The sequence below is a fragment of the Montipora capricornis genome, chromosome 13 (genome assembly GCF_036669925.1).
Source record: "Montipora capricornis isolate CH-2021 chromosome 13, ASM3666992v2, whole genome shotgun sequence".
In the NCBI taxonomy this organism is placed as follows: Eukaryota; Metazoa; Cnidaria; class Anthozoa; order Scleractinia; family Acroporidae; genus Montipora; species Montipora capricornis.
The window spans coordinates 47,680,888-47,695,887 of NC_090895.1; the positions used below are offsets into that span (position 1 = coordinate 47,680,888).

General features: G+C 39.2%; 2 protein-coding genes and 1 long non-coding RNA gene across 3 annotated transcripts in view; all 3 read right to left on the reverse strand.

The window, feature by feature from the left end:
• The window catches only part of LOC138030053 (uncharacterized), a 5,404-nt gene extending 2,043 nt beyond the window's left edge, over window positions 1-3,361 (reverse strand). Inside the window, exon 1 of the long non-coding RNA XR_011128024.1 lies at window positions 2,978-3,361. This is a non-coding gene — a long non-coding RNA (uncharacterized lncRNA). The remainder of the gene's footprint in view (window positions 1-2,977) is intronic.
• Window positions 3,362-6,700: 3,339 nt separating this feature from the next.
• Window positions 6,701-8,658, reverse strand: LOC138030904 (membrane frizzled-related protein-like). The gene is made up of 2 exons (XM_068878760.1): window positions 8,646-8,658; window positions 6,701-7,128 (listed from the first exon to the last, which is right to left on the reverse strand). Exons 1-2 carry the CDS (start codon window positions 8,656-8,658, stop codon window positions 6,701-6,703), a joined length of 441 nt encoding a protein of 146 aa, XP_068734861.1.
• A 1,272-nt stretch (window positions 8,659-9,930) lies between these two features.
• Window positions 9,931-10,845, reverse strand: LOC138030905 (uncharacterized). The gene has a single exon (XM_068878761.1). It carries the CDS (start codon window positions 10,843-10,845, stop codon window positions 9,931-9,933), a length of 915 nt encoding a protein of 304 aa, XP_068734862.1.
• Window positions 10,846-15,000: the final 4,155 nt, after the last annotated feature.

Consider the following 15,000-nt stretch of genomic DNA (forward strand, 5'->3'; position numbering starts at 1 on the left):
TTCTATGACTTCGTTAACGTTAAGTTGACATTTCAAAACCCCCGCCGAATCAAGTCTATTTCGCCTACAAAGACCGTTTCTGTAAATCTCAAAAATCCAAGATTGTGTACAAAGCCTGTTGTTGGATTGCAATAACTTTTACATTGGTGAAACGAAACGTCGTTTACATGGCCGGAAGACGGATCATTACAGAGCCCTTACAGGTAACGTTTACACTTCCGCTGTTGCGGATCACACAATCAAATTAAAACCGGTTACAACAGCAAGTGGACCATTTTGAAGCCTTCGAAAATGGAAGATCTGATTTGCACTCTAAAATAAAAGAAACCTTACTGATACGCAAGCTTAAACCAGCGTTAAACAAAAACGTAGGCAGTGAGAAACTCTGGCTTTATTAACCAATTAAACAAGCCAGTTTTCAATGCTTATATGACATTTACTTGTTAAGAGCATTGTTCTTAATCTAGTTACTAGTCTGTCACAAAGTTTTACATAAACACTTTCTAAAAGTTGTTCAACCGTCACTTCTGAAGATGTATGTTGTATCATATGAAACGTCAAGTTAAAATGCATGAAATGTGTTTATGACCGCAGTTTGTTCATAGGACCATCTCCAGGATTCTTACACGTTTTTACGCTGTGAAGAACAAGATGTGGCAGTCTCTTAGCACTTCATTAAATTCTACTATATTACTATTTAAATTTTCTTTCAGCCCTTGACCACATCAAGTCGTGAAAAAGGTCATAGCTTTTATAGCCAATCACAAGGGATACATGGGATGGTGCAAAGAACGCACTCTACTCTCGTCTACTGTTACTAGTGGGTTTGGAAACTCAGTTGACAAAAATGAAATGCAACAGGAAATAAAATTGTTTGAAGATGCTACAGAAAAAAAATGCAAAGGACAAGCATCAATCCACCAAAACTCATAAATTTATGATAGCAAGCTTTCCTTTAGCAAAAACAAAATTAGACCTCATTTACACTAGGATGCATGGCTGTAGTTCAATTCAAGCAGTGCTTGAAGATGAGACCACCTTGATAAAACGGTGATAACTTGATATAGCTAATGCCAGGAGGTTTGAGCAGATACAATCATAAAACAGTTGCAGGGGCCAATAGGCGGTCTTAGTACAACTTTTGAGAGAGACATGTGCAATTTTGGCAAGAAGAAATATCACAGATGCCGCTTCATTGAAGGACAGTGAGTGTTTGGTGGCATTTGCCTAGAAACCAAGGCCTGTTTTCTTCTTTTGGTAGGTCACAATCCATGCTTAAATATTGTCAAGGATGCGCATGATGAGCAATGTGTGGGAAAGTCAACATTGCTTGCAAGACCAGGGCTATCATCTTGTCAAATATAATCCTTTGCTAAAGGCTGGTTTGCGTAGTCGGAGACGTAAGATGGCTTATGACGTGGTAGTCGGAGTCGTAAGCGGAGTCATAAGCTCGACGGAATCGTAGTCAGAAGAATCCGAACGTTCCCATTTTCTTCTGACTCCGCTTATGACTCCGTCGCTTATGATCCAGTGAAAACAAGATTGCCGGAATCGGAATCTGAAGCGTAAGAACCAACCAACCACAATGCTTAGTTTATACTTCCGCTTCTGCTTCCGACTCCGACAATGCAGTTTTCACTGGATCATAAGCGACGGAGTCATAAGCGGAATCGGTGTTCTGCTTCAGACTCCGACAGTTTGATTTTCGCTAGATCGTATCGCTCTGCGCTTCTGATTACGACTACGACTCCGACTTCGTCGCTAGTGAAAACCAGCCTTAAACGTCGTCAACCCAGACGCGCGCGTCCACACGCTGGGCTTGAAACTAAATCGTAGGGAGTTACATGAAGAATAGTAGACATCCAACAGGAACACCCAAGGATCTGTTTGAAAGCTACTTACAAGAGTGGTTGTTTCGTCAACACTACAAATATGAACCCTTTGGATACATTCTTGAGCATATCGCCATTGTGGGATAACAAGCAAAATGCATAGAATGCACCGATTGTGATTCAGGAAATGCTACGCTTTATACAGGAAAACAGGAGTGCAACGGTGAAGATAAAATGATACAACGGGCACCGAGATTTAAAAAAAAAATGGTGGACGTGATAATTCAATGTTTGATCAAGGATTTACCGTTTCTTATATACGGGAATACGAACTTTATTACAAGTACGTTGGTTTGGAGCACCACTTCTTTCACTCATTTTTAAGAGGTTCCATCAAGTTAATATATAGATTTAGCCAAGCCTAAAAGCGGAGCTCCCTGATTATTTATTCTTACTGCGTTTAGGGTTTCGAATTGTCCGCGTTTTGGTGTTTCCCGTTGCTGCTTAATTAAATCATTTTCTTTCCTTTATTCTATAGAAGAAAATCATTGCCTAACTAATGAATTCCACGGTAAATTTCACCCTAGAAACCAATATCGCATAAATCACGAAGCGATGAGTGCGATATCGGTTTTTCGAGTGAAATTTACTTTGGAACTCACCAGTTTAGCGTGAGCACCCGTTTCTTTCGTGTGAGCGTTGCGTTGCGTTGCGTGACATCGCCAAAAATGGTTGATAAGGAGACTAGCAACAAGTATGATTGATGCTATTTATCAAAACTTCGGCAAGCTGTGTAATTTCCTTTTTTTGTTGTTTTTTGTCTTTTTGTTGTCTTTTTTTGTCATAAAACAGAGGTTGCAATTCGGCCTTGGTTCGGACGCAATTGCTAATTGACAAACAAACATCAAATTGTTTCTGTGATGCATCTAGATTACATTTGCGTTTGGTGCATGCTCAGTAAAAATGTCAAATAAATGGGAAGGTAGCTCAAACACACTTCCTAATCTCTGGTTACTGCTAGTTTCTAGATATAAATAATTTAAAAGTTGAGGAGAAGGGTAAGAAAACACTTGGTAACCCTTATCAAAATCTATTTGCATCTAATTAGGGTCATTCCTGGACATGCTCAGTGAGTATTTACTTACCTTGTAGAGACAGGCAGTTTCCGTTGCCAGGATTCCCGTAAGTTGCATAACGTGCTATGAACCCTGGAGCCGAAACAGAGGAACCAGTAACGAATCGAACATGTAGGACATTGCTCGTGCTCCGAACACACCAAGGACTTTGATAACCACAGCGTTTTATTTGTATGGAACTCGATGGATAGTTTGTGTCATATACTTTCACATAGTCATGTAAACAGTGACTTCCACCATATTCTAGACGAAAGTAAGAAAACTGCAAGTAAATGTAACTGCCTGGTGTTACAGTAATAGACCAGGTCCAGTTCAGGTTATGTGGGTAGCTGGCTGGATAATTCGGACTTGAGAAGGTTCCTTGAAGATCAGTCAAGCTGTGTGCACACGACCCTAGTAAAACAAAAGCACTTTGTTAATCTTTCACATATGGAGAAGGACTAGCTAAAGCATATTTGTTTGCTACCCATAATTTCATTCTTCTCAGTTGCCCGGGAATAATCAAGCAACTATCAAAAACAAAAAAAAAACAAATTTTAGGATAAAAAAGTTTAAAAATGGGAAACTTTTATAACATGACACATCGACGACTTCAGTATTGGTTTTGTAGAATACGCTACGGCAGGTTTTGACAGGACTAACTAATTCAACCTGAGTTTAGGAAGTATAAACAGTAGTGTAACAGCTCTCGTAAGCTCCTATTGTTTCGCATTGTATGCAGCTTCTATTGTTTTTAAGTCTAGGTCATTGTTTCAATTGTTTAGTCTTTTGTATTGGCTAGGGATGTGAGCCAAACACATTATACAGTACGAGAGCTGCTACATGACTCAGTATAAAATATCACTTAATGAGCATCATCCGAGATTTGTAATCAGAGGATTAGCTACAACATGCGCAAATACCGATAAGCATTGTTTCTTTGTTTTGCTCTAAAATTCGAGCGAACAGAGTGCTTTTTTAATCCGTTTGGCCAATTGGTTTTCGTTGTGCCTCGACAGTAACAAGAACACTTTGCCCTTATGTTATAAACACGTAATCGCAATGAGTTCTCGTAAAATTAGGGGGGAAATTTCACTAGCTTGTGTTTTCAGAACTTTGTTTAAAGCATCTAGACGTTATTTAAGTGTTGGAGGGGATCTTGTTTGAAGTTCGTCCTTTCTTGGTTGCATTGTCGTATTTTGCTCACATTCGAGCAACATTCCTTTTCCCTTGTTTTCACGGTGTATTAAACCAACCAAAAAGGTAAGCCAATTAAGTGTGGCGAAAATCATTCATTGCGATTTTTGGCAGCCCCATGTAGGTACTTAGATTGAAACGCCGAAAAAATCTCGACCGCCCAAGAAAGAGTATTTATTTTCGGCGGCAATATCACCCATACATTTGCAACAGTATATGGTACTAGAAACAGTTCGTGCATTTGCCGGGTTACCGGCCGCAGATCGAATCTATATTTTGACGTAGGCAAAACCTCATTCGATACAGTTAACCATTCCATTCTTTTATCTAAAATGAATCATTATGGAGTGAGAGGTAAAGCTTATGATTGGTTTCAATCACGTCTGTCCAATAGAAAACAATTCGTATGTATAAATGGCATAAATCTGATTCTCTTTTAATCACTTGTGGTGTACCTCAGGGATCCACTCTTGGACCCCTGTAGTTTTTGCTATATATTAATGATTTACCAAGCACCTCAAAACTGCTTAGTTTCCAACTATTTGCTGATGACACTAATATATATTGTTCACGTAAAAACCTTAATAATCTTGAACTAATACTAAATCAAGAGCTTTATGCAGTGGCTGACTGGATGAAATCTAATAGACTAGCTCTCAGTATTTCGAAAACTAATTTTGCTCTTTTTCATTCTAAGAAACTAAAACCATATAAGTCATTAAATGTAATAATTGATCGTGTAAATGTCTAAGAAATCTCCACAGTCAAATACTTATGTGTCACTTTTGACTCAAACTTGACTTGGAAGAACCATGTTAATGAACTTTGCTTAAAACTATCGAAAACTGTAGGCATATTTTCCAAATTAAGGTACTATGTTAATGTTGATATACGTATTATGCTTTTCTTTTCCCTAATATACCCTTTTCCTACTTATGGGTATTCAAGTTTGGGGTCTCACATACCCAACCTACCTAAAACCAGTAATTACTTTGCAAAAACGAATCGTCAGAATAATGACTTTTTCCGACCCTAGATCGCATTCTGAGCCACTATTGAAGTCTCTCAGACTCCTCAAATTCTCTGATATAATTCATCTTGAAATTCTCTCTTTTGTTTATCATTGGTACCATAAACTAAGCCCTTCTAGTTTTGTTATTTTTTTAACCCAGTATCTTCTATTCATTCATATAATACACATCAATCACAGATTGATAATCCGTTTGTTACATCTGTTCATACCACTCAATACGGCATTCGTTTTCTCTTCTCTCAGTTACACTGGTCCAAAACTTTGGAATTCTTTATCCATTGTTGTTAAGAAAATCAAGCCGTTTTCGTCAATATATCAAAAAATCTGTGATTGATGGTTATAATACTATTATTAATTCCTAATGTGTTACGATTATATTATCTTTAACGGCTATTTAATTAATGAAGTAATAATTTTGATCTAGGACAATTATTTTGCATCTCTATTCCGGTCCTTCTACTAATATTTCTTGTTTTGGGTCACCTTCTAGGTTAATTCCATGAACTATGTATGTGTCCCAACGTCTGAACTTGCAATGAACCTACAATTGTATGTCTTTTTCTTCGTAATCTCTTGATTTTATATTTTAAGCACTGATTTGTATTAATTATTATTTCTGTGTGAGTATAAATAAAACTTGACTTGACTTGACTTGACTCATCTACCGTAACAGAAAGCCTTACTATTACCTAGGGCTTTTTAACAGCTGCGGTCAGATTTTGAGTACACTTTTCTTTGCTTTGGTTTCAGCTCTGCATACATAGAACTGATAGATAGTGGCAATTGAGAATACGTGAAATTGCGCGTACAGGAAAACTTGATTTTGAAGATAATCAAAATATTGAATAATGGCATTATATTTCCATCCTTTCATTCTCTCAGTTAACGCGGTCGCTTTAAAAATACAAACAACGGACCTGCGTATTTATGGTGATCGATGTCATGTCGCACGATACAGTTCCAGAAAGTGAAACTGTAACTGTGATCGGCTTATTCCGAGAAAGGAATGTGGTTCCAATGTGAGCACCCGTATCTTTCGTGGGAGCGTTGCGTGACATCGCCAAAAACGGCTGGGAAGGAGACCAGGAAACAGACGTTGCAATTCATCCTTGGTTCGTACGCAATTTCTAATCGACATAACAATTATTTTGTCTCGCGCCATTTTAGTTCGGTAAAAAAGAGTCTGCCCTAGTCAATAGTATCGATTCTCAAAGTTTAACCTCTGCAGCGGATAATAGTTGGATCAATACAGCATGCAATGTGACAATAAACTTAAAACCCAACTCAGCCCGGGCCCCACAACAAACAAACATCAAATTGTTTCTGTAATGCATCTACATTAAATTTGCATTTGATGCAAGACTTCCATCCTCAGTAAAAATGTCAAATAATTAACGGATCTGGATATTTCAACGAAAGGAAGGCAGCTCAAACACACTTCCTAATCTCTGATTCAAAGTTGAGGAGAAGGGTAAGAGGACACTTGGTAACGCTTATCAAAATCTGTTTGCATCTAATTAGGGTCATTCCTGGGTACGCCTTGCGAGTATTTCCTTACTTTGTGTTGCATTAAGAGACAGGCAGTTTCCGTTGCCAGGATTCCCGTAAGTTGCATAACGTGCCGTGAAGCCTGACTTTGACACAATGTGATCAGTAACGAATCGAACATGCAGGACCTTGCTCGTGCTCCAAACACACCACGGACTTTCATCACCACAGCGTTTTATTTGTGTGGAACTCGATGGATAGTTTGAGTCAGATACTTCCACGTAGTCATACGGACAGTGGCTTCCACCATATTCCAGAAAAAAGTTAGAAAACTGCAAGTAAATGTAGTTGCCTGGTGTTGCAGTAATAGACCAGGTGCAGTTCAGGTTATGTGGGTAGCTGGATGGATAGTTCGGACTCGAGAAGTTTCCTTGAAGATCAGTCAAGCTGTGTGCACACGACCCTAGGAAAAAGACGAGCACTTTGTTAGTCTTTCATATATGGAGAAGGACTAATTACCAGAGAATAATCAAGCAACTACCAAAGACAGAAAAATTAAATCTGGGAGACAGAAGTTTTAAAATTATAAACTTTTATTACATGATATATCGACGACATCAGTTTGGTTTTATAGAAGACGCTACGGGAGATTTCAGCCTGATTTTAGGATGTATAAATTATCACTTAATGAGCATCATCCGAGATTTCTAATTAGAGGATTAGCTACAACATGGTCAAATACCGATGTGCATAACAAAGAAACAATTGATATAAAACTGTATAAATACATTTTGGTAGTTGTGGCTAAGACAAAAAGCCGAGAGGAAGAATCATGAAATACAGTGGTCGTATAACTTTGCCGCGTCAGTCGAGAAACAATCTTGCTCTACATTAATAGTGATCATGTTTAAAAATAATGAAAATAAATGAGGGTCAAGTTACGTGAAAAGCCGAAAATAGTATTTCTGAAAAGGTTTTTTTTGTCATATTTTTCGGGGAAGGGGAATGGGTAAAAAGCTGCCTTCCGGGAAATCTTTCGTAATGGCGCTATTTTCGGTAAAACTCCAGCAAACTATATATCATCGAAAAAGTAATAAAATGAAAAATCCAAATATATGAACATTTTTGGTTTATTATGGCTTTCTTTGGCACACGCAAAGCTTCAAACTCAAAACCATACATGTTCACTTCGCTGAATTACCCGCCCTCACATTATCACGCACAGCCGAACAAATTCTAAAAGAGGGAATGAGCAATCGGCGAATGAGAAATCGACGAATGCGATCGGGGAACGGGGAATGGGGAACGGGGAATCTCTAAAAGGGGAAATTACTAAAATGGGGAATCTCTAATAGGGGGAATTACTAAAAGGGGGAATCTCTAACAGGGGGACTTACTAAAAGGAGAATCTCTAAATGAGGGAATCTCTTAAAGGGGGAATCTCTAAAAGAGGGAATCTCTAACAACTTTTTAACTCCTAAGAAAGTGTGACAGTCATCAATCACCAGGCAGGAAATGGCTTTCAGATAGCGCTGCATCAAAGCGTAGGAAATCTATCAGCAGCTGGCAACTTTTTACTGCGATCGTAAGTCTCTCATACAGTATATTTATTTAATAAATGTATCCATAAACGCATCAGTGAAGGTTGTAAACTCGCCTTAGACCTTAGCGATCGTATCGCTTGGCGTTCTTTCTCCACCGCTAGCCTAATTATGAAAGAGGGGGCTCTGCAGAGGACAAAGTGTTCGCAAACCAACATCAGTGGCAATTTCGATTCAACTTGAAAGAGTAGTGTCAACAAAAAGACATATTTCTTAGGTCACTGAAGGATGTAGCTTCCCTTTACGTTTCAAGGGATTCGTATTAGTCGGCCTTCGCGAGCTAACAGATCGGCCTTGCAAATTAGCAATTTATAATTCTTTGCAATTAACACCGCTACCCTTTTTGCCGTGTTAAACATAGTCGATTTTTACAACCCACCATCCGCAGCCATCTTATTAGGTAGAGCAACAAATAATTTAATTGGCTGTCTGCAAATAGAAATGGTAGGAAAACATGATGGTATTTACTTTTCTCGGACGTATACAAAAAAAGGCATTCACGCAACAGTAGTGTACAACTAAATTCAACAGTAATGAGAGTATGTACAATCCAAAGCATCCTAGTGTTATATTGTTGGCTTTTCGAGTCATTTCCTTAATTTCCTTATTTTTAATTATTCAATTTGATGGATACCTCAACGTTCACTAGCACACAAACACATAAAGGGGAAATCTTAGCAGTGGATGACGAAAAGCATGAAAGACCAATTAAAGAAATACTAAATTCCCCCAAAGATGTTCGAGATGGCGGGACAACCATAAAAAAAAATTATTTTGACGACAGCCAACGTTTTGTCTTTTCTCAGCCGAGTTGACGTTAACTGAACATGGCTGAGTTTAAGTTTCCCTTGGCCTTTGCCAGTAAAAGGATCATCATTGTTCAACTTTTTGAATGGCGAAAGTTGCTCTCTCGAGTGTGAATTCTTGCGGATATTCTCGTTGTTTGTTACATTTACAATGTTTCGTGTTGTGCAAAAATATAGGGCCTTTGGAAATGAGAAATTATTGCAGTACTTTATTAAATTCCGCTCACGGCTGATATCCCACAGTGCAACCAAATGTCGAAAATGAGATTATTCTTTCGCTTCATCTTTTGCTCGACTGTAATGGTGAATAGTCAAAGGTGTTTAGAAGGACTCGCTTCTCTACTCCTCTCGCGTTGTACGATTTTGGCAAGATTTCCGCACAGGTCCCTACTTCATTATGCATACGGTCCTTTGTTTCAAGAAAACAATAGCGATAACAATAGACGCCCTTTGGGAGTGTAGCGCTTTGTTTGGTCTTCTTAGAGGTTTTTTTCCTAAGTCTATATGGACTTAAATAAAATCGGTAAAATTTTTGACTGAAATACGGAAAATCGAACATTTTCAACTTAATTTTTGCACTTTTCTAGCAATTTTAGCCATTTGTCAATTTTAAAATAAGCGAAAGAAGTGGAATTTTAAGAAATCTTTGTACAAATACGGTTCAGATTCTCATGTACAAAACAAACGGACCAAATAAAAGTTTGCAGAAATTGAATGCCTACCTTCTTTTTGCTCTTAAAATTGTCCTTCGTTTCTTTGTCAATTCACCAAAGCACTGCAAAGTGAGGGTTTGTTTTCTTTCCTGTATAATGTACGGCTCTTTTCGCCGAATCACGAGCAGTGCATAGAGAGGGCTCTTTATCGCACATTGTACAAATCAGCGATATGCTCAATGATGTTTCCGAATGGATCACTTTTGTTTTGCTGACGCCACAACCACTCCTGTAGGTAGCTTTCAAACAGATCCACGGATGTTCCTGTACGAGGCATACTTCGTTTTACTCCCCACCATGTATTTTCAATGCGCTGCGTGTGGGCAAGCGTGTCTGGGTCAACGAAGTTTAGGCGATGGGTAACTCTGAGATGATGATAGCCCTCGTCTTGTAGGCAATCGTAAGCTTTCCACATGTCGCTCATCACGCGTGTTCCAGGCAATATTTGAGCGCGGATAATTGGCAAGAGTGTCTCTTTATCCCTGCGCTCTACCGGGACAAGGAAGCAGGCCTTGGTTTCCCGGCAAATGCCAACAAAGACCCACTGTCCTTCGATGTAGCGACCTTTGTGATAGCCAAACCTGGACTCATCAATCTCAACAGTTGTACCAGGACCGCCTATTGGCCTCGCATGTTGTTTCATTATTCTATCTGCACAAACCTCCCGGCAATAGTTATACCAATCTATCACCGTTTCTGTCGAGGTGGTTTCTTCATCTAACGCGGTTTCGTGCACTGCTTGTGTTGTGGTGAATTTATGCGCCCAAGCGTAAGTTAGGGCTAATATTTTTTCAAGGGAAAGCTTACTACCAGAAAACCATGACTTCTGGCGGATTGAAGCTTGTCCATTGCAGTTTTTTCTAGAGCATCGCCAAACAAATCCATCCCCCGATGCAGTTCGTCTTTGCCATTTGAGTGCGTTTCCGCACTCAGGTTTAGGGCATTTCATTGACGACGAGAGTAGATTGTGCTCTTTGCACCACTCTATGCACGACTCGTGATCGGCTAAAAGTCGGGATAGTTTCCATAAGTTTATATTTGATTCTTGAGAGGCGGCCATATTTAAGTTTCAAAATTCACAGTTTGAAGAAAAAGAGGGGTTAACGTCGACTCAAAGATTTTATATTGCAATAAATCGTGCATAAAAAATTTCCCATATAGGATGACCCAATCACAAGGAGGTATACTCTTCCGTGCAGTGTTCTTTTAAGTGTGCAGCACGGGGGATGAAAAAAACAAGCAATTCAGACATTCACAGATATGCTCGATTAACCTCCAAAGAATTTTACTGGATTCAACCTTAAGCCTAAAGGGTTACGGTTAGCATTATTAAGGGGTGACGTTGTTTCAAAAGAAGCAAAATCAGTGCATTTATTGGTGGTCGGCACGGCACGCGTATATAATTACTTATCATTGTTATGTTAATTGTCGTCCAGAATTCCAAAGAAATATCATTATCAAGGTGTGAATTAGCAACTTGACACGTTAGCTCAGTGGTCCAGAAGAGGGACAAGTAATCCAGAGGTTTACAGTGGTACGGAGTTCAAGGCAGACTGCGAGAGACTTCGAAAAAAGGACAGAAAAAGCCGAGCGGGATCTGGAGAAGACAGACAGGACAAAGGAATCGAAAGAGGAAAGCTGGGACGAAAAGAAAGAGAGACGTTGTGAGCAAAAAGGGCAAAGAAAAGAGAGAGGGAGAAAAAAAGAGAGAGGGAGGGAGCGAGAGAGAGAGAATGAGATCCACTTTTGATCATCCCGTAAGTACAAATTAGCCATGTATATATTCGATTCCCTTGGGTATACGCATTGTTCTAGAAAACAATAGCGCGAATGAATAATTAATATATTCTGCATGCATAATGAAGTAGGGACCTGTACGGAAATAATTCCTACGTTTTTTCCAAATGTAATGAACAAGGTTTTCTGACTTTAAAGACTTGTCTTCCAGCTTATGGATTCCAGCTTTACAACTTTCATATTGTATGTTTCCTTCATATGTATTTTTCGTCCGCAGCTTTACGATAGAAACTGTGCTTCGTTGATATTTTAATACCCGACATTTCTGTGCATGCGAATTGTACCAGCGGTTCAACAATTGCACTGTTAAAACGGATCCTTCTCAGTAAAATCAACTGATCAGATCTCTCTTAATTTTCCCGGTCTCGGAGATTCCCCTTTTCAGAGATTCCCCCCTTTCAGAGACTGTCCATTTTTGAGATTCCCTCTTTTAGAGATTTTCCATTTTAGCGATTCCCCCTTTTAGTAATTCCCCCTTTTAGAGATACCCTATTTTAGTAATTCCCCCTTTTAAAGATTTCCTATTTTAGAGATTCCCCGTTTCCCGTTCCCCGTTCCCCGTTCCCCGTTCATCGATTTCCCATTCCCTGTTTTAGAACTAGCCAAACTGTACTGTATCAATAATCAGCACTTTATAGGCTTCCAAAGTGTGTCGGGTTCTTAGCATCTTCCTATTGGTTTCCGAGAAAATAAACTTTGAAGTTGACCAATAGAAAATTTTCCGTTTCGCGACACGGAGAGCCGCGTAAAGTAAAAATATTTCGAATTTTTGAAAAGCCCGACACACTCTCGTGCACCGATCATCACTTAAGTCAAATTTCGTAAAAATCCTACAAATCTACATAACTTATAAATTCATTTAAAGAGGAGCTATTCCTGGAAAAATAAACCTAGAATTTTTGGGCAGAAAAGACCTTAAACGTTTTCACACCTTGTCAATGGAAAATAAAAAAGAAAAGGGACTTTATTAAAGTGTCTAGTCGATTTAGCGCTGGAGCACTAATTGGGGACACTGTAATTAACACTCAACGCAAATCAAGTCAAATGTTGGTTTTTGCGGGTGTGAATGCGGTTATGCCGCTATGATGCCGCCTACCAATGAAAATCGAGGTAATAAGGACCCTTGAAGAGGGTTTGTGGCAAATTAAAACAGTTTTGAATTCGCGGGAAAAGGCATTCAGCGCTGCATCATTAGCCATAGATTACAGTATTTATACCTCATTGCAGACTTAGCCCTTGTCGCTAGAAGCGAGCTGAGTTTTCATTGTTTCCTCGATGGAATCTTTTTTTTTAGGCCCGGTCTTTTTCTTACCTTTTACCCAGGGAGAACTTTCCCGTTTCGACTTCTCTCCTCGTTTCATTCGTTTCATGGCCTAGTAAGGTTGATATCGCCTCGCATATTCCTTTAACACAACCGCCTCGACTACAAATAAATGGCGAACTCAACACGCGATAAAGTGAAGATACTTGGATGTTTCCCACGTCAAACTGTACGGGAGGTCTTAAGTGTTGACATCTTATAAGACCTTGGGTGATTAACATTTAAGTCACTAAAAACACAAGATTTGCAATAACTCTGCAAGCAAAAACATTTTCAGATAATATTTAGAAAAAACAAATATAATGAGCTATTTTATGGCAGCTTTTAAACATTTTGCAAAATTAGCGACCGAAAAGGTTAGCAGTAACCTTACGAACATTATCATCGACCAAAAAAACAGTCTTGAAGAATGATTCTAATATTTTTGATTGAAAATTTTCCTTCGAATTGCACCTAATCTAAGATGACCTTGTAGCTCAGTCGGTAGAGCGGCGGAGATCTAACCCGAAGGGTTACAATCCCTACAACAATCCCGTGAACAATAGCTTTCGTATTATTTCAAAGTTTGTGTAATCGCAATCGTTTTATGAGGGGGACATTTGGGTGTATTAGAAACCAAAAAACCGAAGAAAAAATCATCCAAAACCGCAAAACCGCAAAAAATTCGGCCAAAACCGAAAACCGCATACAAAACCGTCAGAAAACCGAAACAATGGTGACAAGTGCGGCGTGCAGAGCAAACTACACTAACACTTTATTTCATCAAAGTATTTGTTAATGTCATGGACTTGTCTAAAGCCTTCATATCTTTTAGTACATGCTAAAATCATACGCTTTATTTCTGCTGCTCTCTCGAGCCCGGACTTTGTGGGCTCATTTTCCGTAAAGCAGCTGGTAATGGAGCCATGTTAACTTAGGAGAATTTGCACACAAGTCCTCTCTAAAATTGCAATTTTGCAATCGTAAAAGGCTATAGCTCTGGAAAATTCAATCAAAACTCTCTAATTTAACATTTTTGTTTGATAACTAAGACCTGACAGTTTGGAAATTCGAATGGAATGTTTAATGTTGGTCTACTGACATGCGATTGCATTGAGGAAGCTAACCGGTACTGTTTGTTCCTTGTTTTACATAGCAGCAGGAACTTGCTCAAAAGTGTAAATATACACTTTTATATTTCTTTGCGCGCAACCCAAAAGGAGATTTCCACGGCTACATATGATTGTGTTTTGCCCAAAACACCCTAAGTGAGACCAAAATCCGAAATTTACACCCCTAAGCGAGGCGACGAGGATCCCTCCCCCTTTTTGTATGGGAATCTCTCCGCCCCCCCGGCACCGCCCTTCCATATCGCGACGTTGCACCAAAGAGAAAATTCGTCGATGTCCCTAATTCATCTTGCTGGCCCTGGGAATTAATGTCATCTGCACTGACTTCGTTACTACTTTCATCAAATTCTTGCTTGTCTTTATCAGAGTCACTAGCTTCTCACTCATTTCATACTCGTTCAGATCTTCATGGGGTCGTTCATCTTCATCCACTCCGCACCAACTCGGGCGTCATTCGACACGCGTGATCCCCTACCGTGACATTTAAATAGTTTGTCACGCATTTCTCTCAATAACTTTGGCGTTTCGCGGCTATAGTGTTTTTTCATGTGACGTCTCCGGGAATTGAGCTCTATTATCACTCAAACGTTTTCTTTTGTTTCGGAGGAAAAACAAGGTTACTGATCACGTGAGTGAAAACAGGCATCTTGTACCCTATGGGACCTTACATTCTATTTATCAGGCCCTAGTACAACCTCATTTCAACTACTGCAATATTGGTTGGGGAAACTGTGGAGTAACTTTGCAGGAAAAACTGCAAAAACTACAAAACAGAGCAGCCCGTGTCTTGACCTACTCTTACTATGACGCTCATGTCAACAATTTATTTGAACTCTTAAGATGGAAATACCTTGTCTCTCAAAGGCAAATTGAAAGAGCAACAATGGTATTTAAGTCCCTACAGGGACTAGCACCTGAGTATCTCTGCTCGAAAATTGTCCATCGCGATTCTGGTTATTGTTTGAGAGACTCTGTGAATAAGGTAAAT

Excerpts from the sequence above, each read along its gene's own strand:
- LOC138030905 (XM_068878761.1), bottom strand. The coding sequence starts at position 10,845 with ATGGCCGCCTCTCAAGAATCAAATATAAACTTATGGAAACTATCCCGA.